The sequence below is a fragment of the Kogia breviceps genome, chromosome 3 (genome assembly GCF_026419965.1).
Source record: "Kogia breviceps isolate mKogBre1 chromosome 3, mKogBre1 haplotype 1, whole genome shotgun sequence".
In the NCBI taxonomy this organism is placed as follows: Eukaryota; Metazoa; Chordata; class Mammalia; order Artiodactyla; family Physeteridae; genus Kogia; species Kogia breviceps.
Window position 1 is genome coordinate 5,037,232 of NC_081312.1, and position 26,999 is coordinate 5,064,230.

The following is a 26,999-nucleotide window of genomic DNA, read 5'->3' on the forward strand; positions in this document are numbered from 1 at the left end:
GCTACTCTAGCAAATTAATTGAACCCGAGGAGGTCACAGGCCCCTCTGACTCATGGCCTGTTGCTCAGAAGCACAGGTGACTGGCTCCGGAAAGGGGTGGGGGTGGTCTCTGGGGGCTGAGCCCGTAGCCTCTGGGTGCCGCCTGCGGGCAGGCAGCGTCTGGACCGCTTGGTGCGCTGTCGGAGGGACGCGACGCCGGAGCGGAGGCGTGCTCGGAGGAGAGGCGGGAGGAACGCGTGGCTCTCCTTCACATCGCGGTACCCTGGCTCCAAAATGTACATTCCCCGCCCACCCCCCGCCTCCCGGGGGCTCTGCTGCCTCTCCTGCTTGTCTCTGGAGGAGAAGAGGAACCGTGTTCCGATCCCAGCCTCCCTCATCCAGCCGGCACTGTTAGGTGACGATCCAAGGAGATAACAGATGGGACGAAGGTGGAACTCGTCTCGTTTTTACAGAACTTCTAGCCCTTCCTTTCAGACTCGATGGCCCCTTTTTATTACAAACATTTTATAACACTCCCTGTATTACACTGAAGTGAAATTCAAAGATTATATAACCTACCTGCATAAATTAGAAAAAAATAACAGGAGAAAAGAGAGAGAAGTAACCAATCATACGACAACACTGCACCACGTAAAAGCTCGGACAACTACAGTAGGAGGGAGACATCCTCAGTCAGACGCTGGCACCACCCCCAGACACACCGTGACCACTGCTGACGCAAGCGGTTTCAGTAATGCGGTGCTGTGTGTGTATCTCACCAGCGATAACGCTGGAGATAAGGTTTTCCAAAAGAGAAAACAATTCTTTGGTAAAGTTACAAACAAACTAAAGCACAATTTTCTTCTGAAGCACGTGGTGGCTGCATTCCTAGAAAATTCAGCACATACTAAAACTGCTATTAAAAAAAAAAAGGAGGGGCTTCCCCGGTGGCGCAGTGGTTAAGAACTCGCCTGCCAACGCAGGGGACATGGGTTCGAGCCCTGGTCCGGGAAGATCCCACATGCCATGGAGCAACTAAGCCCGTGCACCACACCTACTGAGCCTGTGCCCTAGAGCCTGCGAGCCACGGCTACTGAGCCCACGTGCCACGACTACAGAAGTCCGTACACCTAGAGCCCGTGCTCCACAACAAGAGAAGCCACCGTGATGAGAAGCCCGCACCCCTCGACAGAGTTAGCCCCCGCTCGCTGCAACTTGAGAGAGTGCAGCAATGAAGACCCGACGCAGCCAAACATAAATAAATAACTTAATTTTAAAAAAAAGGAGTGCTTATTCTTGCAACACAGTAAAGTTCTGGCTCAGATAATTAAGTTCCTCGCCTCCACGTGTTTGGTGGGACACGCAGGACGATACGTGATCGCGTGGGGCTGCCCAGCACACTGTGATGTGTCCAGCGCTCCTGGCCCTCTGTCCACCGGCCAGAGGTGGACAAGCGCCTCCTCTCCGCTCCCACACTGTCCCTGTTGGAACCACCTGACTAGTCCAGCCCAAGCACCGACGCCCGCACAGCAGAGGAGACACGCCTGAAGCCACAGGCATGGCGCCGGCCGAGTTGGCCAACAATCAGATGCCCGACCTCCAGGCCAGGCTCTTCCCACCGACGGCGGAGTTTCCCCGGGAACCCAGACAGTGTGCTGGGGGCTCCCCTTCCTTAGTCGGACGGGGCTCGGCTGGTCGCCATCACAGCCTTTCACGCGCCGTGCTGCGCTGAACGCCTCAGAATCCGCCCATCTTACAGATGGAGAAACCGAGGCGCAGAAAAAGGAGGTGATTTGCCCAGGCTGCATGTAGGCGAGCAGCACCCAGGCCTGCTAACCTACCGGCCACCATGGCCTCTTCCTCCCCGGAGCTGACAGGGCACCACACACAAAGGGCTCTGAGGGCCTCTGGCCTGGAGGGACGTTGGAGGACAAGCAGCGCTGCACGGTTCAGACGAGGACACTGCGGCCCACGGAGGTCACGGCCCCGCTCAGGGGCGCCTGCGAGGAGCGGAGCCGGGTGGGGCCAGAGCCAGACCTCCTGAGCCTGAGCCCAGAAGAACAGAACCTGGGCTCCTGAGATTCAGAAGGTCAAAAAGGCTGCTGCTTGTCACACGCGTTTCCCGAGCTCCCTGTGTGCCTCTCCGGCTCTGCTCCTGGAGAACGGCTGGTGACTAAGGCTGCACCGGTCCTACCACCAGTAGAACCAGTGAGGTAGCGGGGAAGCAGACGCCACAGAGGTGTTGTGAGTAAAACACGTAAGTATCCGGCAGAGGGTATGTGCGGGGCCGAGGGTGCTGGCTGTAGCTGCCCGAGACGGGAGGCCGTGGGGCGCGGCAGCAGGTACACAGGCCGGGTTTTGGCACGACCCGCCGAGGTCTGTGCTCTCCGGAGCGGCCACAGAGCCCTCGGGGAGGCCAGCTCCCCTCCGTCCTTCCCCTGCAACCAGAGAAGTAGCTCCAAGCAGCAAAACAAAAAAACCCCAGTTTTTTTGAAAAAAAAAAAAAAAAAAACAAAACTTGGCTAAGTATCTCTAAGATCCTTCCCATCTTTATTTCTAAATATAGGTCAATGAGGGAATTACTTATCTACACATTTGCTTTTCCAACAAAAGAGCCATTTTTCTTTTTCTTGTTACCGAGTGAATCATCCAGGGAAACGCTTTCTCAAACGGGCACCCAGACACCTGAGAGCTTGAAACAGCTAGGTCTTCTAACTCCTAGCCCCCCTCCCTGCTTTAAGAAGCCAGATGAAGGAACAGCCAAGGAATCTCTTTGACCCACTGACATGATTCTAGATTCTAAACAGAAAGAAGTTCCTCCAGCAGAAGTAAAGTTCCAGGGAATGAAAGAGAACGAAAGTGAATGTTTTCTTCTACGTCTCTGCAGACGAGCATGAATAACAACGACTCCTAAGATACAGAGGAGGTAACACTACTTCTCAGCAACCGGGTGACGGAGGTGTATTTAGTATCTGTCGTGAGCCTGAAACACACTACATGAGAGCAGACTGCCTCCACTTATTTGCCAGAGGAAATAAAAGATCTCTTGGTCATCAGAGGACGCACCTGCCTTGGGAGTGGGAAATCATGCAGACGTGACTAAAGGCGCAGGAGGTTTGCAGCCTTCCGTGTTGTACTGCACTTAATTAAAGCTACTGCTGAAAATAATGGGAAAAATGAAATCTCAAATTAGCATATGAAAAATGATCATCATACTAGTAAACACAAAAGCAAATTAAAATGATACGTTTTCCCTTCTCTTGTGTTTGCTAAGGTTATAGGAGCACTAAGGCCCGGTCCTGGTGCAGGCTCAGCAGTGGGTGACCATCAACTGGGCTGGACACAGTACAAATTAGTACTCTCATTCCGGAAGGTGTGTTCAGCAAGATACGTCAAAGCTTTAGAAGTGTATGTATTTGTTTGACTCAGAAATATCCCAAGATAGAGTTGGACAAGTGTGTAAAGATGAACGTAAGACGCAAAGCATACATACAAAAATTAACATATAAACATACAAGAGAGCCAGCCCTGTGTTACGTGAATGTAGTAGTGAAAAATGGGGCCAACTTACTTACAAGCCGAAGGCTGGTTAAATTGTAGTAACATCTCTATATGGTACTACTCAGTGCAACACTCTGGCCACTCAAGTGGTGAGGAGATCCGACTTCCTTGGCATAGAAGGACATGCATGCCATAGTGCCAAGTGAGAAAACCTTACAAGACAGTACATACAGACTATTTCTGGGGAATAGCTCTTCAGTCGTACGTGAGCACAGCAAACTCTGGAAGGCTATAGAAGTGTTAAGAGCAGTCATCTCTGGGTTTTAGGATCAGAGGTAATTTATTGTTTGCTTGTCTGTATTTTCTATTTTTCAGTTATAAACAAGGACTGTGGATGATGAGGGACGCCGCCTCCCGGTTGTGCTAGGTCCTTCGGGAAGTAAAGAAGGACATTCTTCCGTCCAGTTTCTTCACAGCGTTTTTCCTGCTTCTAGCATTGGCCACAGTGACCACGCATCTGCAAGCAGTGAACCAGCATTCACTCTGTCCAGACAATATACATAAAGTCTAAACCATTAGGGCTAGAAGGACCTGTAGAGAGCTTGATCGAGTCTGTATCCCTCCCTTCAGAAACAGGGAAAGGGGGCCCCCAGAGAAATGACCTGTTTAAGGTCAGAAGCAGGCTCACATGGAAGCAGGTAGAAGCAGTTGCCTTTATAAGGCCACTAGGCTGTGAACTGAAGTCTGCTAAGAGAACGAACTGCAGCGGGGAGGGAAGCTGAGCTGGGCCGGGTGGCCAGGCATAGCCTGTGAACACCGCTGCCCTGCCTGACGGCTGGCGGCTCGACCGGACGGTGGTGTGCGCGCACGCACTGAGGACGGCAGCCGCGGCATCCAGGTACGTGCGTCGGTGCTGTGCGAGTTGAGGCGGTGCAGACCTGCCGGCACCGAGGCCCGCGTCCTCGGTCCTTTTCCTGTAGCAGCTGTAACATGCCATGAGCCATGCTCACTGCCCTGACCAAGCCCCTGTGATCCCCAAAGCAAGAAGACCACCCGGAGCTGTGGGCTCAGGCTGGGCCCAAGGCCGGTTGACCCTCCCCTCTGACCTACTGAGGCAGTGCAGTGTTGTAGAAAAAACACTGGATTTCAAACCAGAAGCCCTAAAATTGAGTCTCAGCTCCACTGGAAGGTTCTGGCAGACATGTCACCTCTTTTAACCCCATCTGAAAAAATGTGTCTAACAGCAGCCGGCCTGACAATCTGTGGGAAATAAAAGCCAAATTATAGGCTCTTTAGTATAAGAAGTCCTTCCTTAGCCAGCTAAGGCCTACCTGTGGGGCTGCCTGGTTAGTGGGAGCCTTCCCTCAAGAAGGGCAGGGAAGGGGCACGTGGGAGACGATGCTGGTAAGAAACAAAACTCCTGGGCTTTGAAGAGGAAGCCTAGATGTCATTATTACTACAGTCATCATCTCTGCCATCCAACTAGACCGCAGAAGCCCCACTCTGAGTCCCCTAAGCACATACACCACCCGTGGCCGTCACACCTCGTCACGGAGAGGCGCCCACAGGGAGGCCCCGTTTCCGCCAACATCGGCACTCCTCCTCCTTCACTCAGAAGACGGCTGTGCATTAGGAGACAGACAGCTCCTCCCCACCCCCCAAACTACCTCCAGGTGCCAATTTCTACCGAAAAAGCCCCAAGCACCCAGTGGCTGACTGTCCCTATCCACCGAGATAACCCCTGAACCCAGAGCCTTGTGGGTCCCAAGAGAACCCTGAACCAGCTCTGCACTCCTGTCCCCACCCAGGGACCTGAAAGCACCAGGCAACAGGACCGTTATTTAATTTATTGATCTGACTTGCTAAATTGGCTTTAGGTTCCCTAGGTCGGGCCTGAAGTTGAAGATTGAGTATCCAAAACTCACTGGCATAAGAGACAGGTTTTGTGGGTACCAAGGAGCAGTGTCAGCCGGACAGATCTCTCAAGAGTCTCTCTGACTCTACTCTCTCTTCCACGTAGAAGTTAGGCAGCGAAAATATTACTCTGTTGCGCCCGTTCTTTCTCCAGGGTGACGTCAAGAACTCTGGCTGAACGATGGGCTTCACCAGGGTGACAGGCAGGAAGGAACAAAGAAACAACCGAGTCGTGACCTGTCCTCAGCACACAGAGGGTGCAAACTGCAAGAGCGGGTCAAGTCCTGGGTGTACATCCAGGGAAGCCCCTTCCCCTCTTGAGCCCCAGCCTCCTAACCCAGCAGAGTTGTGTGGGGACTCCCTTCCCAGGGCTGTGGTGAGAGTCAGGTGGGAGAAAGGGGTGTGAAGACTGGGCGGCCAGGATCTGCTCTGCTTTGCTTTCAGGTGTGTATCTAAGCATCTCGCGTCCGCCAGGTTTGCTGGACCCCAGGAGGCCACACCAGTGTCGCTCACGCATGAGGGGGAGGTGGGAAATGCTGACGAGACCCTGAGTGTCAGGAGGCCCACGATCCGAAGGCCCAAGCCCCAGGTACCTAGCACAGAACAGGACACGCCGCTGAGGAGAGGAAGGGGCAGAGGCGGGCGTTTACGAGGTGCCAGGCCCCGTGCCAGGCCACTGAATCCTCTCCACAGCTCTGTAAGTGGGACTTACGACACCATTTTACAAGTAAGGATGCTGAAGCCTACAGAAGATACGCAAATTCAACAGGACCAAAGGGGAAAGAACCGCTATTATTCACGCTCTATCACATACCAGGCGCCGTACACTAAGTACTCTGTAAACATTCAAGTTTAACCTTCATGACACCCCTAGGAAGTAGGGTTTATTACCCCAAGGCCACAGGCGGCAGCGCAGAGACTTAATGTAAGATCTCACTGCCTCCGAACACACGCTTTTCTCACTACACCGGACGCCTGAACAACGTGGCGGTCGGGCTCTGAGTCTGCGTGGGTGAAAACCTGCGTGTAACTGCACAGCTGGCCTCCACGTCCACGGCTCCGCACCCGCAGATGCGACCAACTGCGGATCGTGTAGGGCCGGAGACGCATTCGTGGAAAAGAAACCACTGTCAGTGGACCACCTGGTTCAAAGCCGTGTCGGTTCAAGGGTCCACTGCACCGCAAACCGCAAACCGCCTCCCGCCAAGGAGGGTAGAACACCATTTGCCAACACAGAAGGGATTTGCTAGAAGCCTCACAATTATCCTGCAGCACAGGCCTCCTGTGGTAGCTGGCGGAGAGGCCGCCTGTGCCCTGCCCGTGCTCTGCGGCCTGAACTGCAGGTCAGGGTGGCACAGGTGTACTGCGGAGAGGCACTCCACAGTGACAGAGCCGGCTGCAGAGACACACAGGTCCAGGGGCGGCTCTCTCAGACGTAATGTCAAGGGACAGAAATCAGGCCCCGAAGTACACACCATACGATCCACTTACACGAAGTTCGAACACAGGTAAGAGTGCTCTGTTGTCACGGAACTTGACATCCTGGTTTTCCCGGGAGGGGGTGGAGGGAATTGGTCCCTGTCAGGGCCTGGCAAGGGTTCTGCATGTGCATCTGTACAAGCTCATCGAGCTCACACTTCAGGTTTCTGTTCGGTACAGTGGGCTACACCCCAGGTGAAGAAAACGCTTCCTCCTCGGTGGGCCCAGGTCCCCCCTCCACCAAAGGCCGTGGAACCGGGATGGGCGACTACTGTTCATGATGAGTTTCAAGTCGGGCCACTGTCACCTCGTGAGCGCACATCCACCCCCCACCCCAACAAAGACGCCCGTTCAACCCGGAGGAGACGCAGGAGGTCGGGGTTCTGAATCTGAGTCACTACCCGGCAGCGGGAAGTTATTTCTTCATACTAGGTCACACGATTCTTATCTGCAGATGAGGGTCGGAATAGCTGATTTCCTTGTGATTCTATGGTTAAGTTAAAAAAATAACTAGTAGTTGCTCTGCGTCAGTCATCTGAATAAATTAAAACCTTTGCTTTCTCCTCCTTAATGTATCTGTACGTACAGATAAAATAAAGCTTAACTCCCACATCCCGGGGCAAGTGAGGCAGCTCGGATCGGAAACCTTAAACTCGGCTCACTCTACCACGAAGCTCAAGGCTCTTGGGTGGAAAAAAAGACGGCTGACTAAGCGGTTATTTGGTGCCTATGATGTTGCAGGCAGGCCCTGCACTCATCACTCACACCGCTGCGGTTCCTCACTGTGCACCCCCAGTTCTCAGCAGAAAATCCACAAACCTTGGGGCCTTTTCACAGTGGGGACAGAACTCTACAAGTACCGGTTCTATGCACGACCTGCGGGAAGCATACTCAAAACGTGTTCTTTATTTTCTTAAAAAAACTCTCCTAGGGTTTCAATTGGGTCCCAAAGCTCCAACCTGCCAGGCACAATAGATATGTAAAAGCCACCCCGCTCCAGGTTCCAAGTACCATGTCCCCCCCCTCCCCACCCCAGTTCTGGCAGCAGGAGGAGCGACATGGCCACAAACGCTGACACCGGGCGATGAACGTGTGTCGGGCAGCCCGCTGGCATGCACTCACCTTCACTCAAACGTAGAGACAGCCACAGGCCACCCATCTTACGGCTACAGAAACCGAAGCCTAGAAAAATGACCAGGCCTCAAGGCCAGCAGGGCACCCCGGGGCCCAGGTCCTCACTACCACCATGCCCTACCAAGGTAAGAACTCCAGCAAAGTGCAAGACTGTCTCTGGGGCCACCAAGACGCCAACATCCTGGAAGGCCTCCGACCTCCCTCTGAAGCGAACACTACAGATTTCCGAGAACAGCCACGTGTGTTCTTGCTCCTTTGCTTTACCTGCCCTGCACAGAAGCTTCTGCTAGCACCACTCGCCGCCCCCAGCCCACCGTCGACACCCCAAGTCCTCCAATTTGGAGCCTTTCTTTCACTGTGCAATCCGTGCCACCCTTCTAATTCCAAATGCAATCTCTTTCCTACCGGCACCGCAGTCTGCAGGGACACTGCACTGCTCTCTTGCCCAGCGTGTGCTGGGCTTTCAGGCCCCTGTGCCTTCGCATTTGCTGTTCCCGCTGCCTGGGGTGCCCACTCCCACCTCTTTGCCGTTCAAAACTCCAGCTCAAATGTCACCGCCCGCTCAAAGCCCCCCTTGGCAGCCCAGATGGGCAGTCCCTTATTCCCCCTTCTGTGTTCCCGAAGTCCCTGCCCTACTCGTGCCTCATCAGCACACTTACCACAATACGTTACAGTCGGCAGTTCATGAATCAGTCTACCCCAAGACACCAAGTGCCTTGAGGGAAAGGACCCCATCTACCCATTTCTTACCTATTCTAGGTCTAGTCAGTTTCTAACACCCAGTAAATGTTTAGTACAAGTGTGCTAAACATATGCATAATTGAATACAAGAATACATTTCTGCTTGTTCCCGCCGATCTCTGCCAAACATGTGTCTAGAATATCGAATTAGGATGACAAATGTAAAACGCACCTGGATACGCGGCTTTAGGAACACAGCACAAACCTGTGTGTCACCAAGGGCAAAAAAGGTGTAAATGCCATTCTCTCCTCCTTCAAATTGCTAACATAGCTTTAAATCTAGAGTTAGGCAGTGGGTTTCTCTGAGAACCCAGAAAGCATCAGCTCCGCGCAGCTGCAGGGCGAGGACACCCAGGCAGCCAGAACTGTAGGAGGGCACAGGTAGAACAAGAGAGGGTCTAGGCACCAGGCCAAGACAGAGCCCCGCTTACCTCCTTCTTGGGAATTCATGATGTTCAGGGCAAACAGCATGGCATTGGAGAACGTGGTCGCCTCTTCCTTACTTGCAAAGTTTAAACCATAGACCTGGCGGGCATCTCGCCACTGGTGGAAGGTTGGCGTTGCCTGATTGTACTTCAGCCCTTTCACGATTGAATAATTGATCACAACCTGAAAGGCAAAAGAGAGAGAAATACGTGTAAATAAATAAAAGGTAAGTGAGCTGGAGGGAGCCGTGTGGGGCAGGGATATTGTGTCTCCTGGGGCTACAGGAGGACAGGGGGACGGGGACGGGGTCAGAAGAAGGGGAAAGCACGACCAGGCAGCTTTTCAACGCGATCTATACAACGGGCGAGGGTTTGAAAACCAGCTATTTCATTTAACTAACAAAGAGTGTGGTCGTGACCTCCACGTGAGAGCCCTAAGCTGGGAGTCGGGTTCCCTGGGTCCTGGTCCTGGCCCTGCCTCCCAGCCATGTCACCCTAGGCGGCACCGCACTTCTCTGGGTCTCGGTTTCGCCAGTTATAAAATGGGGATAACGATCCTGGCTCTACTGGCCTAACGGGGTTATTGCAAAGGTCACACTGTGACACATTATCTTATGGAGACTTCTAGACATAAAGATCCTTAAGGGCAAGAGTCTTTTCTCATTCATATTTATGCCTCCCATAGCCCTCTGCATAGTGTCTAATACTTAGAATGCATTAATAAATGGGTTATTAGTTAAAAGGACAACTATCCATTCTTTTGCACGTGGCTATTCAGTTTTCTCAACACCATTTATTGAAGAGACTGTCCTTTCCCCACTATATGCTCCTGACTCCTTTGTCATAAATTAATAAAACCATATCTGCATGGCTTTATTACTGGGTTCTCTATTCTGTTGTTGATTCTTGTGTCTGTTTTTATGCCAATATTATGCTTTTTATTTACTATACTTTTTAATTACTATACTAAAATTACAGTAATATAGTTTGAAATGAGGGAGTGTGACGTCTCCAGCTTTGTTCTGTCTCAAGATTGCTTTCGCCATTTGGGGTCTTTTGTGGTTCCATACAAATTTTAGGACTATTGTTCCAGTTCTGTGGCATTTTGACAGGGATTGCGTTGAATCTGTTGATGGCTTTGGGTGGTGTGGACATTCTAACATGAGCAGAGTCTGCTCTCTTTTCCTTGGTGAGTCTGGCTGAAGGCTTGTCAGTTTTGTTTACATTTTCAAAGAATCAGCTCTTACTTTCCTTGATCTTCTCTATTGTCTTTTTTGTCTCTATTTCATTGATTTCTTCTTCTTTTTAAAAATGATCACTTCCTTCCTTCCTCCCTCCCCTCCCTCCTTCCTTCCTTTCTTTCTTGGCTGCGCTGGGTCTTCGCTGCTGCGCGTGGGCTTTCTCTAGTTGTGGCGAGCGGGGCTACTCTTCATTGCAGTGTGCAGGCTTCTCACTGTGGTGGCTTCTCTTGTGGCGGGGCGCGGGCACTACGCGTGCGGGCTTCAGTAGTTGGGGCACGTGGGCTCAGCAGTTGTGGCTCACGGGCTCTAGAGCTCAGGCTCAGTAGTTGTGGCGCACAGGCTTTGTTGCTCCACGGCATGTGGGATCTTCCCGGATCAGGGCTCGAACCCGTGTCCCCTGCACTGGCAGGCGGATTCTTAACCACTGCGCCACCAGGGAAGTCCTATTTCATTGATTTCTGCTCTCATCTTTGTCATTTCCTTCCTTCTACTAACTTTGGGCTTCTTTTGTTCATCTTTTTCCAGCTCCCTGGGGTGTAAAGTTAGGTTGTTTGTGACTTTTGTTTCTTGAGGTAGGCACTGACTGCTATGAACTTAGCAGTAGAATGCAGAACTGCTTTTGCTGCATCCCACAAATTGTTATGTTATACTTGCATTTTCATTTGTCTCCAGGTACTTTTAAAATTTCTCTTTTGATTTCTCCTTCAACCCACTTCCGTAGCATGTTGTTTAATCTCCACATACGTGTGACCTGAACCTATAAAGCCCCTAGAAGAAAATATAAGTGGTAAACTCCTTGACATAGGCCTTGGTGAAGACTTTTTGAATCTGATACCAAAAACAAAAGCGACAAAAGTGAAAATAAACAAGTGGGACTACATCAAACTAAAAAGCTTCTGTGTAGCAAAGGAAGCCATCAACAGAATGAAAAGGCAATCTACTGAATGGGAGACAGTGTTTGTAAAACGTATATCTGATAAGGGACTAATATCTAAAATATATAAAGGACCTGTATTGCTCAATAGCAAAAAAAAAACCAATCCAATTAAGAAATGGGCAGATCTGAATAGATATTTATCTAAAGAAGACATACAGATGGCTAACAGATACAAGAAAAGATGCTCAAAATTATTAATGATCAGGGAAACGCAAATCAAAACCACAAGGAGCTATCATCTCACACATGTCAGAATGGCTGTTTTCAAAAAGACAAGAAATAAAGTGATGGCAAGGATATGAAGAAAAAGGAACCCTTGTACACTGTCAATGGGAATGCAAATTGGTGCAGCCACTACAGAAAACAGTATAGAGGTTCCTTAAGGTTAAAAATAGAATTATCACATGATCCTGCAATTCCACTTTTGGGTATTTACCTGAAGAAAATATAAACACTAAATCAGAAACATATATGCACCCCCATGTTCACAGTAGCATTATTTAAATAGCCAAGATATGGAAATAACCTAACTGTCCATTGATGTATGAACAGATTAAGAAACTATGGTATATACACAATGGAATATTACTCAGCCATAAAAAAGAATGAAATCTAGTCATTTGTGACAATATGGATGGATCTCAAGGGCATTATGCTAAGGGAAAGAAGTTAGACAGAGAAAGACAAAAACCGTATGATCTATCTTATATGTGGAATCTCAAAAAAAAAAAAAAAAAAAAAAAGCTCATGGATACAGAGAACAGATTGATGGTTGCCAGAGGTGGTGGATGAGGGGGTAGGGAAGGGTGGGGGAGAAATTATGCATATGAAACCACTTAACACAGCTGCTAGCACACAGGTTGTCAGCAAGTGTTAACTGAGAAATACTAAGGTCCTCGGAGATGGAAATATGCAAGCAGAGTGTAGGTAAGGCTGGATGGCCTGCTATCAGTGATACAATGGAAAGATTCTGCTTTAGGAGAGGTTCAAGATGATTTCTCGGATCTCCTCTGGCTTTGAGGCTCTAGCGTTTTGTGACCTGAATTGGAGATAAATCAGTCTATTGTCCCCCCAGTCAGGAAGGAGAGCTCAGGAGAAGATTCGGAGATGCAAAGGGACATGACCAAGACACCATGTGTGCTGGCTGGGGCACTAAGATGAGAACTCTGCTTTACTGCTCCATCCTGCTGTGCTGTTGGATAAAGTAAGGCCAGAGGATAGCAAATATGGGCAGTAGCCACAGGAGCTTTTTCCCAAGTCTCAGCCAGGTGGAAGGTAGGTCTGGATTGTCCTATAGTGAAAAAAGAGCGAGCAAGTGAGAGAGACGGAGGGAGAGAAGCACATGTACTAAATTAGCTGAAGAAATACAACAGTCTCTTAACTTAGTTGTTACATACTGACACTGAAGTTTTGGCCAACATCTATACCCAGGTTCCTCGGTGGTTCTCTCTCTGGGTTTAGCTCTAGATCGTCAGAAGAAGGGCTGGAGGTTTTGCGGCTACATGCATGATAAGCAGCACAGTGACTTGTGGTTAACACAGCTCTTCAGATGAGAGGGCACAATAATAGCGGTACAGAGACCAGAATGAGGAGATAAGACCCTCTTCCTCTCTGCCGTGGTTAAGTCTGTACAAGAAGGTCTGTGTTTGTGTGGTTTTGGTGCTGCCCTTTAGTGGACATTAACAAACTAGAGCAAGCCAGGGGGATGTGTTTCAAATGGAAGAAGGTCTGGAAACCACATCATATCAAGAATGGTTGGGGCTTCCCTGGTGGCGCAGTGGTTGAGAGTCCGCCTGCCGATGCAGGGGACGCGGGTTCGTGCCCCGGTCTGGGAGGATCCCACATGTCGCGGAGCGGCTGGGCCCGTGAGCCGTGGCCGCTGAGCCTGCGTGTCCGGAGCCTGTGCTCCGCAACGGGAGAGGCCACAACAGTGAGAGGCCCGCGTACCGCAAAAAAAAAAAAAAAAAAAAAAAAAAAAAGAATGGTTGAGGGATACTGAAGCAAGATAAAAGAAGACTCTTCAGTGTATCACATACTCTCTCCAGGTACTTGAGGGGATGATCTGGGGAAGTGAGATTTAGAACCCTAAGATCTGAAATCTCTGGTTGGCTATGTTCTTGGAGGGGGACTTAGAGGGAGCGGGAAATGCGGGAGGTGGATGCCTATCCAGAATCTAGGAACAGTGTGGCGTAAGGAATTCAGAGACCAGAGAGAAGGTCTAACTCAATCCTCCCTTTTTACAGTTGGGAAAACTGAGGCCCAGGGAGAATAAGTGATTTGTCCAAGGTTACAAGGTAAGTAATGGTAGAAGTGAATTTAGAATCCACGCCTGTAGCCGAGGACTTTGTGCTGCTTCTGGCTGCCAGCATAATGAGCTGCAATCTGTCTTCCCATAATTCCTTCTCTGGTCCTAGCTCTAACCTCTAAAGCCTCAGAAATCAATTCTCTACTTTTAGAGGTTTTCGGATATTGGATTGGGAGAGTGTGATGAAGCTGTTCCAGAAGTTCTCTGGGTTCTTTGCTGCACATGGCTGGCCTCTCCTCCGACTGCAGCTCTTGGGTTATCATTTCTGATCCATCTACACCTAGAGCATAGAGTTATAAAGGCTGCTCACCGAGTGCTACGTCTGCTATCCAGACATAGCCCACGAGGGTCTACAACTGCTCTGAACACAACTACCGTACTAGGTACAAGGACTGAGCAGAGGGTTTTGAGTCAAACGGTTCAGGATTAAAATTCTGGCCTTATTACTTTGCAGCTGAATAAACTTGGAAAAGTTACTGGCATTAGCTTCTTCATATGTAAAATGAAAATCTTATAAATAATGCTGGACTGAACATTCCTGTGAGCAGAATTTCTGGATCAATGGACGTGACCACTTAAACACTTACATTTTTTATTTGAAAAGATCGACTCTGAAACTCCTAAACTGCCTTCTACAAAAGGAGAGTCCATGCAATGTGTTTTGGACACTTGTGCAGATGACACATGGCCTATTTGTCACTTGACCATCTCGAGAGGTGGTCAGTGTTCATTAACTGACAGACAGAACTTACGGGCTGATAGTTAAAAATCTCTGTACCTACTCAATGGTTCCGTTCCTTTGTTTACTCTCCTTAGAGCATGTGCATTACTACAAGTCCACTTAGGGGCGTGGATCAGCTTCATTTAATACACTCCTCCCCAGAGATGTCCACGTTTCTGAGTACCACCATCAGTTACCTTCGCCTGTTCTTGAACTGCACGGAAATGGATTCATGTGGTATGTACACTTTTGTTTCTGCGTTCTTTCACTCAATATAATATCTATGAGATTCATCTGTGTCACTGCATTTATAAATATATAGTTTCTTCTTGATTGCTACGTAACATTCTATTTTTTGATATACCATAAATAACTTATCCATTCTCCTGTTGATGGACATTCTCATAGTTTCTAACTGTTGGGCATTAGGAATAAAACTGCTGTGAATATTTTCATATAGGTCTTTCAGCGGACACAGACACTCATTTCTCTTGGGTAGGTACCCAAGAGTAGGTTATAGGGTAGGTGTATATTGAGTTTTACTAGGCTCTGGCCAACCATTTTTCAAGCAGGCTGTACTGACTGAAGCCTCCACCGGCAAGAATGGGAACTCCAGCTGCTGAGTCCTCACCAGCATTTGGTACCCTTTCAATTGTAGCCTTTAGTCCTTTCAATTGTAGCCTTCCTGGTGTGCGTGCAGTACTCTGATTGCAGTTTTCGTTTGTATTTCCCTTATGAATAATGATGTAGAGCAACTTTCATGTGCTCACTGGCCATGTCTTCTGTTCCACTGCTCTTTTCTCTTCTGTGAAACTCCTGATCCAGTCATTTTGCTCATTTTTAAGAGGTTGTCTGTCTTTTTCTTTTTGATTGGCAGGAGTTCTGTATATATTCTTCATATGAATCCTTTGTCATATTCATTTCTCTCTCTCCCTTTCTCCCTGACCATATGTATGTATGTACATATGTATGTGTGTGTGTATGTATATACATTCTCCCTGTGTGTAGCTTGCCTTTTCACTCTCTTAATGGGGCCTTTTAACAAAGAAAAGTCCTTAAATTTAAAGAAGTCCAACTTAATTTTTTTTCTTTTACAGTTAATGCTTTTTGTGTCCCGTTCAAGGTCATAAAGATATTTTCCTGTATTTTCCCCTCAATATAATGAAGACATTTTTCTTCTAGACACTTTATTGATTTACTTTGCATATTTAGGTTGATTTTTAATTAATTGGGGGGTATAGCGTGAACTAGGGGTAAAGTTTTTTTTTCATATTGATATCTGATTGCTCTGGTATCATTTGTTGAAAAGACCATCTTTAGCCCACTGAGTGCAACGGGGCTTTGTCATAAATCAAGTGACCATATATATGTGAGTCTATCTAGACTCGTTTTTTTCAAAAAAAAAAACGAAAACATTTTGCTTTTCTCTATTGTGTATCTGCTTTCTATTTCATTAGATTTTTGGTTTTGCTTTTAATTTTTCCTTCTACTTTCGTTGCTTTAATTTTTGTTTTTTTCTAGGTTCTTGAGATAGAAGCTTAGGTCACTGACTTTCAATCATTCATTTTCTAAACTATGCATTTCCAGCTATACATTTCTCTATATGCTGTGCTTTAGTTGCAGCCCACAAATTTTGCTACACCGCAGTTTCACTATTGTTCTGTTCAAAATATTTTCTAGTTTACATTGTGATTTTTTTTCTTTTTGGTCCTATGGATTATTTAGTAGTATATTGCTTAATTTCTAAACATTTGAGGGCTTCCCTGGTGGCGCAGTGGTTGAGAGTCCGCCTGCCGATGCAGGGGACGTGGGTTCGTGCCCCGGTCCAGGAAGATCCCACATGCCGCGGAGCAGCTGGGCCTGTGAGCCGTGGCCGCTGGGCCTGCGCGTCCGGAGCCTGTGCTCTGCAATGGGAGAGGCCACAACGGTCAAAGGCCCGCATACCGCAAAAAAAAAAAAAGAATGAAACATTTGAAGATTTTCTAGTTATCCTTCTATTACTGATTTCTAGCTTAATTCCTCTGTGATCAAAGAAAAACTCTGTATGATTTTAATCCTTTAAAATTTGTTGAGATTGTCTTTGTGGCCTAGCATGTAGTCTGTTCTGGTAAATGCTCAATATACACTTGAGAAGACTGTTTATTCTACTGTGGCTGCCTGTAGTTTCTATAAATGTAAATTAGGTCAAGTTGGTTAATAATGATCTTCAAATTTTCTACATCTACTTATTTTTGTCTGCTGGTTGAGTCAGTCTCTTGCAGGTATGATTAGAATCTCTGACCAGGCTTCTGGATTCCTTTATTTCTCCCTTTAGATCTGTCCATTTTTGCTTTACATATTTTGAACATATATTAGATGCCTACAAATTTAGGATTGTTATGTCATCCTTTTCAATTGACTCTTTTATCATTAAAAAGGTCCTTTATCTTCACTAATAATTCCTGCCTTAAAGTCTACTTTGTGCAATATTAATATGGTCACACCATTTTCTTTGCTTAGTGTCTGTTAAGGTTCATCTTTTTCCACTCTATTACTTTCAACCTGTGTCCTTATCAGCTTTATATTAAAACTAATTCTCCAAGCTTTGGTAGGACTAATCTAGACAAGTGCTGAAGGATAAAACTTATTTTATTTTATTTTATTTTTTAACATCTTTATTGGAGTATAATTGCTTTACAATGTTGGGTTAGTTGCTGCTGTATAACAAAGTAAATCAGCTATATGTATACATATATCCCTGTATCTTTTCCCTCTTGCGTCTCCCTCCCACCCTCCCTATCCCACCCCTCTAGGTGGACACAAAGCACCAAGCTGATCTCCCTGTGCTATGTGGCTGCTTCCCACTAGCTATCTATCTATTTTACATTTGGTAGTGTATATATGTCCATGCCACTCTCTCACTTCGTCCCAGCTTACCCTTTCCCCTCCCCATGTCCTCAAGTCCATTCTCTACATTTGCATTTTTTTTTTTTTAAGGTATGAGGGCCTCTCACCGCTGTGGCCTCTCCCGTTGTGGAGCACAGGCTCCGGACGCGCAGGTTCAGCGGCCATGGCTCACAGGCCCAGCCGCTCCGCGACATGTGGGATCTTCCCGGACCGCGGCATGAACCCGTGTCCCCTGCATCGGCAGGCGGACTCTCAACCACTGCGCCACCAGAGAAGCCCCAACATTTGCATCTTTATTCCTGTCCTGCCCCTACGTTCTTCAGAAACTTTTTTTTTTTTTTTTTTTTTAGATTCCATATATATGTGTTAGAGCATGGTATTTGTTTTTCTCTTTCTGACTTACTTCACTCTGTATGACAGTCTCTAGGTCCATCCACCTCACTACAAATAACTCAATTTCATTTCTTTTCATGGCTGAGTAATATTCCATTGTATCTACGTGCCTTATCTTCTTTATCCATTCATCTGTCGATGGACACTTAGGTTGCTTCCATGTTCTGGCTATTGTAAATAGTGCTGCAACGAACGTTGTGGTACATAACTCTTTTTGAATTATGGTTTTCTCAGGGTATATGCCCCGTAGTGGGATTGCTGGGTCATATGGTAGCTCTATTTTTAGTTTTGTAAGGAACCTCCATACTGTTCTCCATAGTGGCTGTATCAATTTACATTCCCACCAACAGTGCAAGAGGGTTCCCTTTTCTCCACACCCTCTCCAGCATTTACTGTTTGTAGATTTTTTGATTATGGCCATTGTGACCAGTGTGAGGTGATACCTCACTGTAGTAAAACTTATTTTGAAAGGTCACACTTCTTGTGTAAGAGCCCGCAATTAACAATGTTTGCACATGGTTCATTTGGGGGCACGTAGGAACAAGTGGGAGTGTTTTCCGTTTCTCTTCAAGGAAGACCTTGTAACTCCAAATACCGTCTAACAGGTTTCTGAGGCTTCTGAGTAAGAACAGTCAAGAGCCCTTTACAGAAAAAGAAGCTGATGGTGGGGAATGGTCTTCCGGACCCACATGTTCACCCGGGTCTAAAACTCACAGGATCTACAGGTTGGCAAAGGCCTCTGTGGTCTCATCCAAATGTCTACCCAGTGATGGGACATTCTTCCCAGGATGCTTACCAAATGGCCCACTGGCTCGTGGGCTCACAAAGCAATACAGTCCGTCTTCCATAGTGTGCTTATAAGAAAGCTCTTCCTTTTATGGAGTTTAAATCGTCTTCATCGTAGTAAACACGCAGTACTCCTAGTTCTGTTCTCAGGGCTTCACAGAAGAGGTAAGATTTCTCCTCCACATGGAGAAGGAGCTCTTCAGAGATTTGAAGACTGTGGCCATGCCCCCTTCAGCTTTTCTCTCCTCCAAGTAAATATCTCTTGCTACTTCTTCCACTGTTCCACATACTAATGCTGCTTTCAGACCTCTCACCAGTTTGGACGCCCTCCTCCTTACAGATTCCATTTACGGCACTCAGATTTGGTCCCAACATTCACGGTAAAGTACAACCAGTGCAGAGCAGAGCAGGACTATAATATCCCTCCTTCTGGACCTCTACTTCTATGAATTCAGACTGAGAGTCACTAACATTTTCAGTGGCCATAACTCATTCTCAACTAAACCTCTTTTGGTTTCTTCACCTTTAGTGTGAGATTCAGGTTAGACCTTGGCTAATGATACTATAACTTACCAGTCCTTTTCCCCACAAATGATCACCTGGTTTTATGTCTACCTATTTAGCAAAACGGGGGAGAGAATTCTTACACCATTATCCTCATGGGGTTACTGGGGGACTGAGATAATAAACATGAAGAGTGCTCTGTAAGCCAGAGAGAGCACTGAACATGTAGATATCCCCCTCTGGTTATGAGAACAGGCATCTCTGTCTCTCCTAAGATGTCTGACCTTGTAACCCATACGGACGGGAAATCAGACGGAGTCTCTCCGAGTTTGCCCAGGAGACCACTGAGACCTGCTGCCGGTCCCGCCCAAATGAGCCCCAACACGTGCTTTCCTCTGAAAGAAGCTGAGGCTTCCGAGAACAAGGCTCACGTTGGTTCCCACGCACCACGGTACCTTCCTAGTGTGCCCTGCATGGCAACCAAGAGGCACGAAGAGAATGGAAAACTTGTCATAATAAAAGCAGCCACTTAGGGAACACCCACTACGATTCAGGAACTGCATGAGATAATGGGCCTTATGTCAAAGGCGAGTGCCAGGGTGGAAGTGCCCTGGCTGTCAGGGAAATGTGTGAGATGTTTTTGGTTGTCGCTATAGTTGGGGTTAAAGGTGTTATAAATCCTGCAGCATATGGTGCAGTGTGCCTCTAAAAGGCACAGCCAGAATCAGTGAACTAGAAGAACAAGAAAGCAGCTTCTAGAAGCTTTTTAGAATAACCTGCCTATCCATGAGGCTCATCAACACGGGACAGGGGTGCCCCTGAAGGTAGCCAGAGTCCCAGGTCAGAGAGATCACCTTTGATCAGGGGTTCTGAAGTGAAGAGGTCTCTTGTAGCCACAAGAATCTAGAATTTAATAGGACTATTTTGGCAAAAGCAGAAACCCATTCAATAGGCAACACACTAAAATCAGAGTCCTCAGTTTCTGTTCTCTCTTTTCTATTTGCGAACACGATGATCTTGCAAAGACAGCAGCAAACCTGTGGCTCAATTCAGCCAAGGGCCGACGGACAAAGGCTGCCTAGTTAAGGCAGAGGTGTTCATAAATGTGAAACTACAGATCTGTTGATTGTACTGCTGAAAAATGTCCTTGTCCATCTCTAAGAAGAGAGCTGGAGGGAGAGCCTGAAGCCCTAATAAAGTCACCGTGGTGAAGCCACACGAGCCCTTTCTCCACGTCTCTATTTCAGTCCACGACACATCAGACCATTCTGTCTGAGTTATGTGTACATGTCTACCCCGGACACAGGTGGACTTACCTTGTATTTACTGGCACACTCATAAACTATCTCATCTGATTTGTCCAGGATGCACTATTACGGAGATGAATGATCCCAGATTCTTTAAATCATCTTGATATTCCCCCCAAAGTAAGACTTAGGGGGTTGGTGGACCAAAAATCTTGACAGCTATATTACTTATGGGTACACAGGCAGAGAATAATACTGATACATTCGTACAATATATTTTTCAAAGCTGTTTCACATCTATTATTTTATTTATATTCTAATATGACAATAGCACAGTGAGGTAGGCAGGGTGTGGATTACTGCCTGTGTAAGACAGCTGTGAAAAATGAAGTTTGGAAAAGATAGTTTGCTCAAGGTCTTACACCTTCAGGTATGAGAATACAGAGCCAGACTCTGAACCCAGACCTTTGACTCTAAATCGTGACCTTGCTGTTCTCTGACCATTCTTCACCTGTGTGTGTGTGTGTGTGTGTGTGTGTGTGTGTGTGTGAAGTGAGGTGTGTCTGAGGTTTTGTGTGTGTGTATGAGGGGTGTGTGTGTGAGGTGTGTATGAAGTGTGTGTGAGGTGTGTGTGTGGTGTGCGTATGTGTGAGGTGTGTGTGTGAAGTGTGTGAGGTTTTGTGTGTGTGAGGTGTATGTGAGGTTTGTGTGTGTGTATGAGGTGTGTGTGTGAATTGTGTATGTGTGTGTGAGGGGTGTATGTGTGTATGAGGTGTGTGTGTGAATTGTGTGAGGTGTGTGTGTGGTGTGTGAAGTGTGTGGTGTGTGTGTGGTGTGTGCATGGTGTGTGTGCGTGAGGTGTGCATCTGTGTGAGGTGTGTATGTGAATTGTGTGGGGGTGTGTGTGTGGTGTGTGAAGTGTGTGTGGTGTGTGTGTATCTGTGTGAAGTGTGTGTGTGAGGTGTGCGTATGTGTGTGAGGTGTGCGTATGTGTGTGAGGTGTGTGTATGTGTGTGAGGTGTGTGTGGGGATGGCCGGTCACCCCAGCACTCACCTGCTGATCCTGAAGCTTGACCCCAACGACTCTGAAGGTGTTGCTGGCAGTGTTGTGGTAGATGTTGATCCGGCTGAATCCCTGCTGGCCAGGTTTGATTGGTACCCACTTCTTACTGGTGTCATCGTAGACCATCACGGAAGCCCGGGCTTGGCAGATACTCTGTTCGCTGCAGACCAAGAGAAGACGTTAAGCGTCAGCCTCAGTTCCAAGGGATGGATGCTGGCTTTGTCCTTTTCTCAAACAGAGGCCAACCGTCGCTTGACACAAAGGAACTTCCTAGTTGCCAGAGCTTCCAACTGTCTGTGGAAGGGCCGCTCTGTGAGGTGATAAGTTTTGACTCTCCAAAGACCAGGGGGAGCGGACAGGAGGTTCTACGCCAAAGTTTTTGATAGCATGGAAGAGACTCCCCGCTTCACTTTCAGGGGAAAAGGTGCTTGAGTTAGAAAGGAATTACAGCTATAATTTGCCCACTGCCCACAATATTGCAGGCATGGTGTTAAACAAGACAACGCACTAAAGCAGGTAAGCTTCGCAACTTACAAAGCAGCCATTTATTTCCCCCGTTTTGTAAATGACAAAAGTGGCTCAGAGACTTGGAAAGATTTATACAAATTCACATAGGTACTCAGCGATTTTATCTGGGATTTCCAACCAGTTCTGTCTGACTCTAGAATACATGACATAGATAATATTCTCCACAACATCCAACAAGATGCTCAGTTTATGATAGTACGATAGTGTGGCTTCACACAAGCTGTGTAGACAATGACATGATTAGGTGATCTTCTAAAGAACAGAGTGATGAAAATCAAAATAAATAGATGGCTCACCCTGCTTCAATGAAGACATTTCCAAGCAAATTCCCCTGTTCAGCATATGACAGAACCCCAGGGAAGAAGCAAAAGAAGCACCCGGAGAGAGAAGACAGTCATCACTGAGGTCAGCACGGGGCGACTCCTGCCACAGCACGCAGGGCAAGTTCCCCAGAGCCCACTGCCTCTTCATTTACATATAAGCCTAAGAATCTTAAACATTTACTTTCTCAGTCTCTCGTATATTAGAATCCCCCAATTAAAAAGGTAAGACGTGGTTGTCAAAGGTAGGCACACCAACGGCAGCGAGGAGTGGCTGTTAGCGGAAAGGGAGGCTGAAGAATTAGAAAGGGAAAGTTACGGCCCAGCAAGTCGGCGCCAATTTATAAAGAAGTGAAAGCGTGTGTAATTGTGATGATGATGATGACGAGACCAGGCAGCCAGGAGAAAGTCACAGTCCGTTCCCTTCAGCGTATCGAAGAGCGCAGGGAAACAGGTATTCAGAGAAGTGCTCTCTCCCCAGTCCCAGTGGTTACCAGGTGACAAAATGACGCTTTTTAGGAGACTGGCCCTCAGGGACCTGGAAACCTCAACTTGGCCTAGGCAGCCTGCCTGAGGGCTCTCGCGGGCCGAGCTTCCCCGGGACCCAGCTCCCCTACGACTCCAGGACGGTGGAGGAGCCACGTACAGACGATTACCGTCTTAACAACAATTCTGGGTATGTGCACACACAAACCTGTCCGTACGTATTCCCTCACTTCCCTACGTACACGTGATGGCTGTGCAGAGAATGAGATCACGTGCCAGCGCTCCCAGACCCACTCCAAAGGCCCGCGTTGCCCCGTCTCAATCCTCCTGCTGGCCCCTCGGCTCTGCCCTGGGCGCAGGGGTCTGGGGTGCACTGGACGTCAGCCGTCCAAGCCCTGTGCTGAGGCTCTTTCTGTGGACACATGGACTGGGAATGAATTATATGGGTTTCGTTGGGCAATTGCGCTACATCTCTTTTCTCATAATTCATTATGCAGATAATTAAGGGGAAATCAGTGATGAGCCGAGCAGGCATGGGCTTTTCCAGAAGATAGCCGTATCGTACTGGCGGGGAGAAAAAAGAAAAACAAAAGAAAACCAGGGCTTCCCCGGTGGCGCAGTGGTTGGGAGTCCGCCTGCCAATGCAGGGGACACGGGTTCGTGCCCCGGTCCGGGAAGATCCCACGTGCCGCGGAGCGGCTGGGCCCGTGAGCCATGGCCGCTGAGCCTGCGCGTCCGGAGCCTGTGCTCCGCGACGGGAGAGGCCACAACAGCGAGAGGCCCGCGTACCGCAAACAAACAAACAAACAAACAAAGAGAAAACCAAACACAGCACTATGCTTTGCCTTCTCTGAGCTCTGGAGCCCGAAACCATGCATCTTCTACGAGAATATTAGGAGGAGCTGCCGCTCCCCTAGCTGAGTCTTTGGGGCCCTGTCCTCATGAAGTCTAAGGTAGGAATCAGAGTAAAGTGTACACAGAATTAGACAGACCTTGGTTCAGACCAAGTCAGGGTCCCACACCGATATAAAATAATTACTAATCAAGTTCTGAGCGAAGCTGTGTCACTCACTGCTACTCACACACTCAGGCGCTCATGGTGACAGTGGGCAAGTAGCTGTGTGCTCTGAATGTTGGCTCAGGAGCTGGGAGAGATCCCGGGACGCGGCACTGTGTTAGCTAACAAAGCACAGACTCGAGTAAGTCAGAGGGATCTGAGTCAAAATCCCAGGCGTGGCGCTTACTGGCAGGTGACACAGAAGCCCTGAGATGCCTCTGGGGGAGCAAAGCAGGAAGGAACCGTGTGGGAGAGTCCCTGTGTGAAGGCCACAGAGTGGTGGCCCTGCTGATTACCTTCACGCGAGCCTGTTCTGGAGCAGAGCTGACCAGTGGTCCCGGCTGCTGCCCTCTGGACGCTCAGCACGTCTGCAGAGAGGCCACGTTCTCCGGGCCACTCTCTGCCAATGACTCAATGGTGGCAGGGATGGCTGGCCCACGCAGGGCTCCTCCCCAGAGGAAACCTCATCAGCCAGGCCCACATTTTCTCAGAACTGTGCCGTGGGCTGAGATGCTTCCTACTCAGTCCTTCTTGCCCCTTCTCCTTCTGCAGACGTCAGACCTGCACCTTGGCCTGAGGCTCTCTGGGCCTCTCTGCTCCCTCCATCCTTCACTGACCTTCTGATAAATCTCTGGTATCTAACCGTCCTGGGGGGGTCTTGGTGTCTGCTTTTGGAAGACCCACAGTAACGCAGCCTGCACGGTGCAGGCGCCCCGAGGGCAGGGACACAGGGGTCTCATTCTCCACTATCTCCAGAACCTGGCAGCGAGCGGGGGCCTGATGACTGCTCCCTGTGAAGGGTGCTCTGGAGAGGACCTAGTCCCGCTCCTGCTCAACACAGCATGCCTCCTAAAGCAGCCCGAAGGGCGCGCCGAGCCTCGGAATGGAACTGCCGGCGACGGGGAACTCTGCTCTCTAAAGCAGTCTGTTTGCTGTGGAATGGTTTGAGTTGTCCTCGTCCTGAGGGTCAGCCCATTCCCTGCCCTCCAGAGGTACAAAGGTATTCTGGACAGCTCTGCCAGTCTAGTGGACAACTGAAGGAACGCCTTGGCCCTGCCATCCACCATTCACACAATGCAGTTACAGGCCCCCGTGCCACCCCAGTTGCTCTGCTCCAGTGGGTCCCCACCTGTCACATGTTCTCTGGGTATGATATTCTTGTCTTCGTCTGACAAGCACAGATGCCAGTGAGTCAAAAAACATTTAGTGATGCAGAGATGCATATGACAGTCTCTGCTCACGGCTACTCAGGAAGTAAGACAAATAATTACACACGTTACTCAGCCTGGAGGGACTGGGGAAACAGGGGAGATTTTCTGAAGAAACTGCGGTGTGGGTTTAAAGCTGAAGAGCTCTCAACCCCAGACGGGTTCAGGAAAGGGATGTGGGATTCTGGGCGGGGGCGGCCAGCAGCCAGAGAGGCAAGGACAGCGCACTGCGTGCAGAGCCTACCTGGGGCACCACACACACCTCTCGGGGCTGTTTACCGGACATGATACAGCAACGGACCCACCACTGTGCTTGCTCCTGCTAGGTGCTTCAACATCAACCACTGTTTTTTTAAATTGTAATAATAGCCACAGGCTCCGTGTGTGTGTGTGTGTGTGTGTGTGTGTGTGTGTGTGTGTGTGTGTGTGTGTGTGTGTGTGTGTGTGTGTGTGTGTGTGTGTGTGTGTGTTAGCAGTTTAGGTTCAAACTGAACTTGTGGTTAATCAAAAATCCCTATTTTTGTTCCCATTTGACTAGTGCTTGTCTATCTCTGCTTATTTTATTACCACTAACAAACCCTAAATGCAAGAAAATACTTGTTTACTTAAGATTCGTCTTATTACCCCTTTGGGATTTTTGTTTTGTTTTGCAGGAGTCAGCATTTTATTATTTTTTATTTTTACTGAGATATAATTGACATGTAACATTATATTAGTTTCAGGTGTATAACACAATGATTCAATATTTATATATACTGCAAACTGATCACCACAGTAAGTCTAGTTAATATCCATCACAGCTAGTTATGAAAATTTTTTCTTGTGTCGTTTTGTTTTCATAAACTCGATTGCTCTCCAGCCTAGACATTGCCTCTGAGCTCCGTACGTTTACCGTCTTCTCGACACCTCCATCGGGATATGAATACGCAAACTCTATACTACATGCGGATTTCACAGGCACCAGACACTTCATTTGTCTAAATCAGTTTTCTGAGGAAAGTTAATTTGGTAGACAAATATTAGAACGACTGAACTATTTTTTAAACACATACATACAAAATTCCCTTTACTAAATTGAAAAAGACTATTGCTACCCACCCACCCCCCCCGCCCCCGCCAGCTCTGGCCCCATACAACTTGCACCAAAGCCGGTCCTCCAGAGGGCTCATCTCGGACAGGCTGCCTTCACGTGAGCAAACCACCACTGACTAGTGGGAATCAGTCCAATATGCCGTTTGGTTTGTTCCACATGGTGCTGAACTGCCAGGCTGATGGACTTTTGACCCCTGGGACCTAACAGGCTGCTCTGAGCTGCAGGTACAAGCAGAGTTGCTCTCTCAAGAGAAGGCTCTTTCAGAGCTAGCAGTCCAATTCCAGTCTCATTTTGGGCTTTTGTATGGGTATTTGTGGGCCCGGCAAAAAAATTCAAGCCGGTAACTTCCTTGCCAGTGGCAGGTGAGACATAAACTAACAAAGCTGGGACAGCTCTTTTGTCAGGACCTTAGAGGAGGAAGACGGCATCCTCCGGGCCTCAGCTTCATCTGTACAAGGCTAGTCTGACCTCAGGGCCCCCCTCAGACAGTCATGTGTTGGTGCTGAGCTCTGCCCATAAGCCCAGGCCCGGGCCAGCAGTCTGTGTCTTGTCACTGGTTCAGCAGTTAACTCTTCTAGGCCATACGTCGGAGACCACTACTGAATCCCCGTTGAAACCTCTCACTTAAAAAGAAGAAGAGCAGGGCTTCCCTGGTGGCGCAGTGGTTGAGAGTCCGCCTGCCGATGCGGGGACACGGGTTCGTGCCCCGGTCCGGGAAGATCCCACATGCCGTGGAGCGGCTGGGCCCATGAGCCATGGCTGCTGAGCCTGCGCATCCGGAGCCTGTGCTCCGCAACGGGAGAGGCCACAACAGTGAGAGGCCCGCGTACCACACACACAAAAAAATTAAAAAAAATAAAAAAATAAAATAAATAAAAAAATAAAGAGAAGAAGAGCAAGCACACCCCAAACTTTCTGCATACAACTGTGAAACGTACTCACAGATATTCCTGGACTTGACATCAGAAACCACTGATGCGCTTGTGGATAAAACTAATACACGGGAAAACACAGTGAAGGTAGCCTGAAGTCAGTCTCCACCTCTGCTTCT

At 48.3% G+C, this 26,999-nt stretch overlaps 1 protein-coding gene across 11 annotated transcripts in view; it reads right to left on the minus strand.

Moving 5' to 3' along the window:
• Nucleotides 1-26,999, minus strand: part of EVL (Enah/Vasp-like) — a 162,094-nt gene that overhangs the window by 41,501 nt on the left and 93,594 nt on the right. For all 11 annotated transcript variants that reach the window (XM_067027766.1, XM_059058375.2, XM_067027770.1 and 8 more), the window contains exons 2-3: nt 21,248-21,416; nt 9,180-9,357 (exon numbers count right to left, since the gene is read on the minus strand). In XM_067027766.1, coding sequence (XP_066883867.1) covers nt 9,180-9,357; nt 21,248-21,416 — 347 coding nt within the window. The remainder of the gene's footprint in view (nt 1-9,179; nt 9,358-21,247; nt 21,417-26,999) is intronic.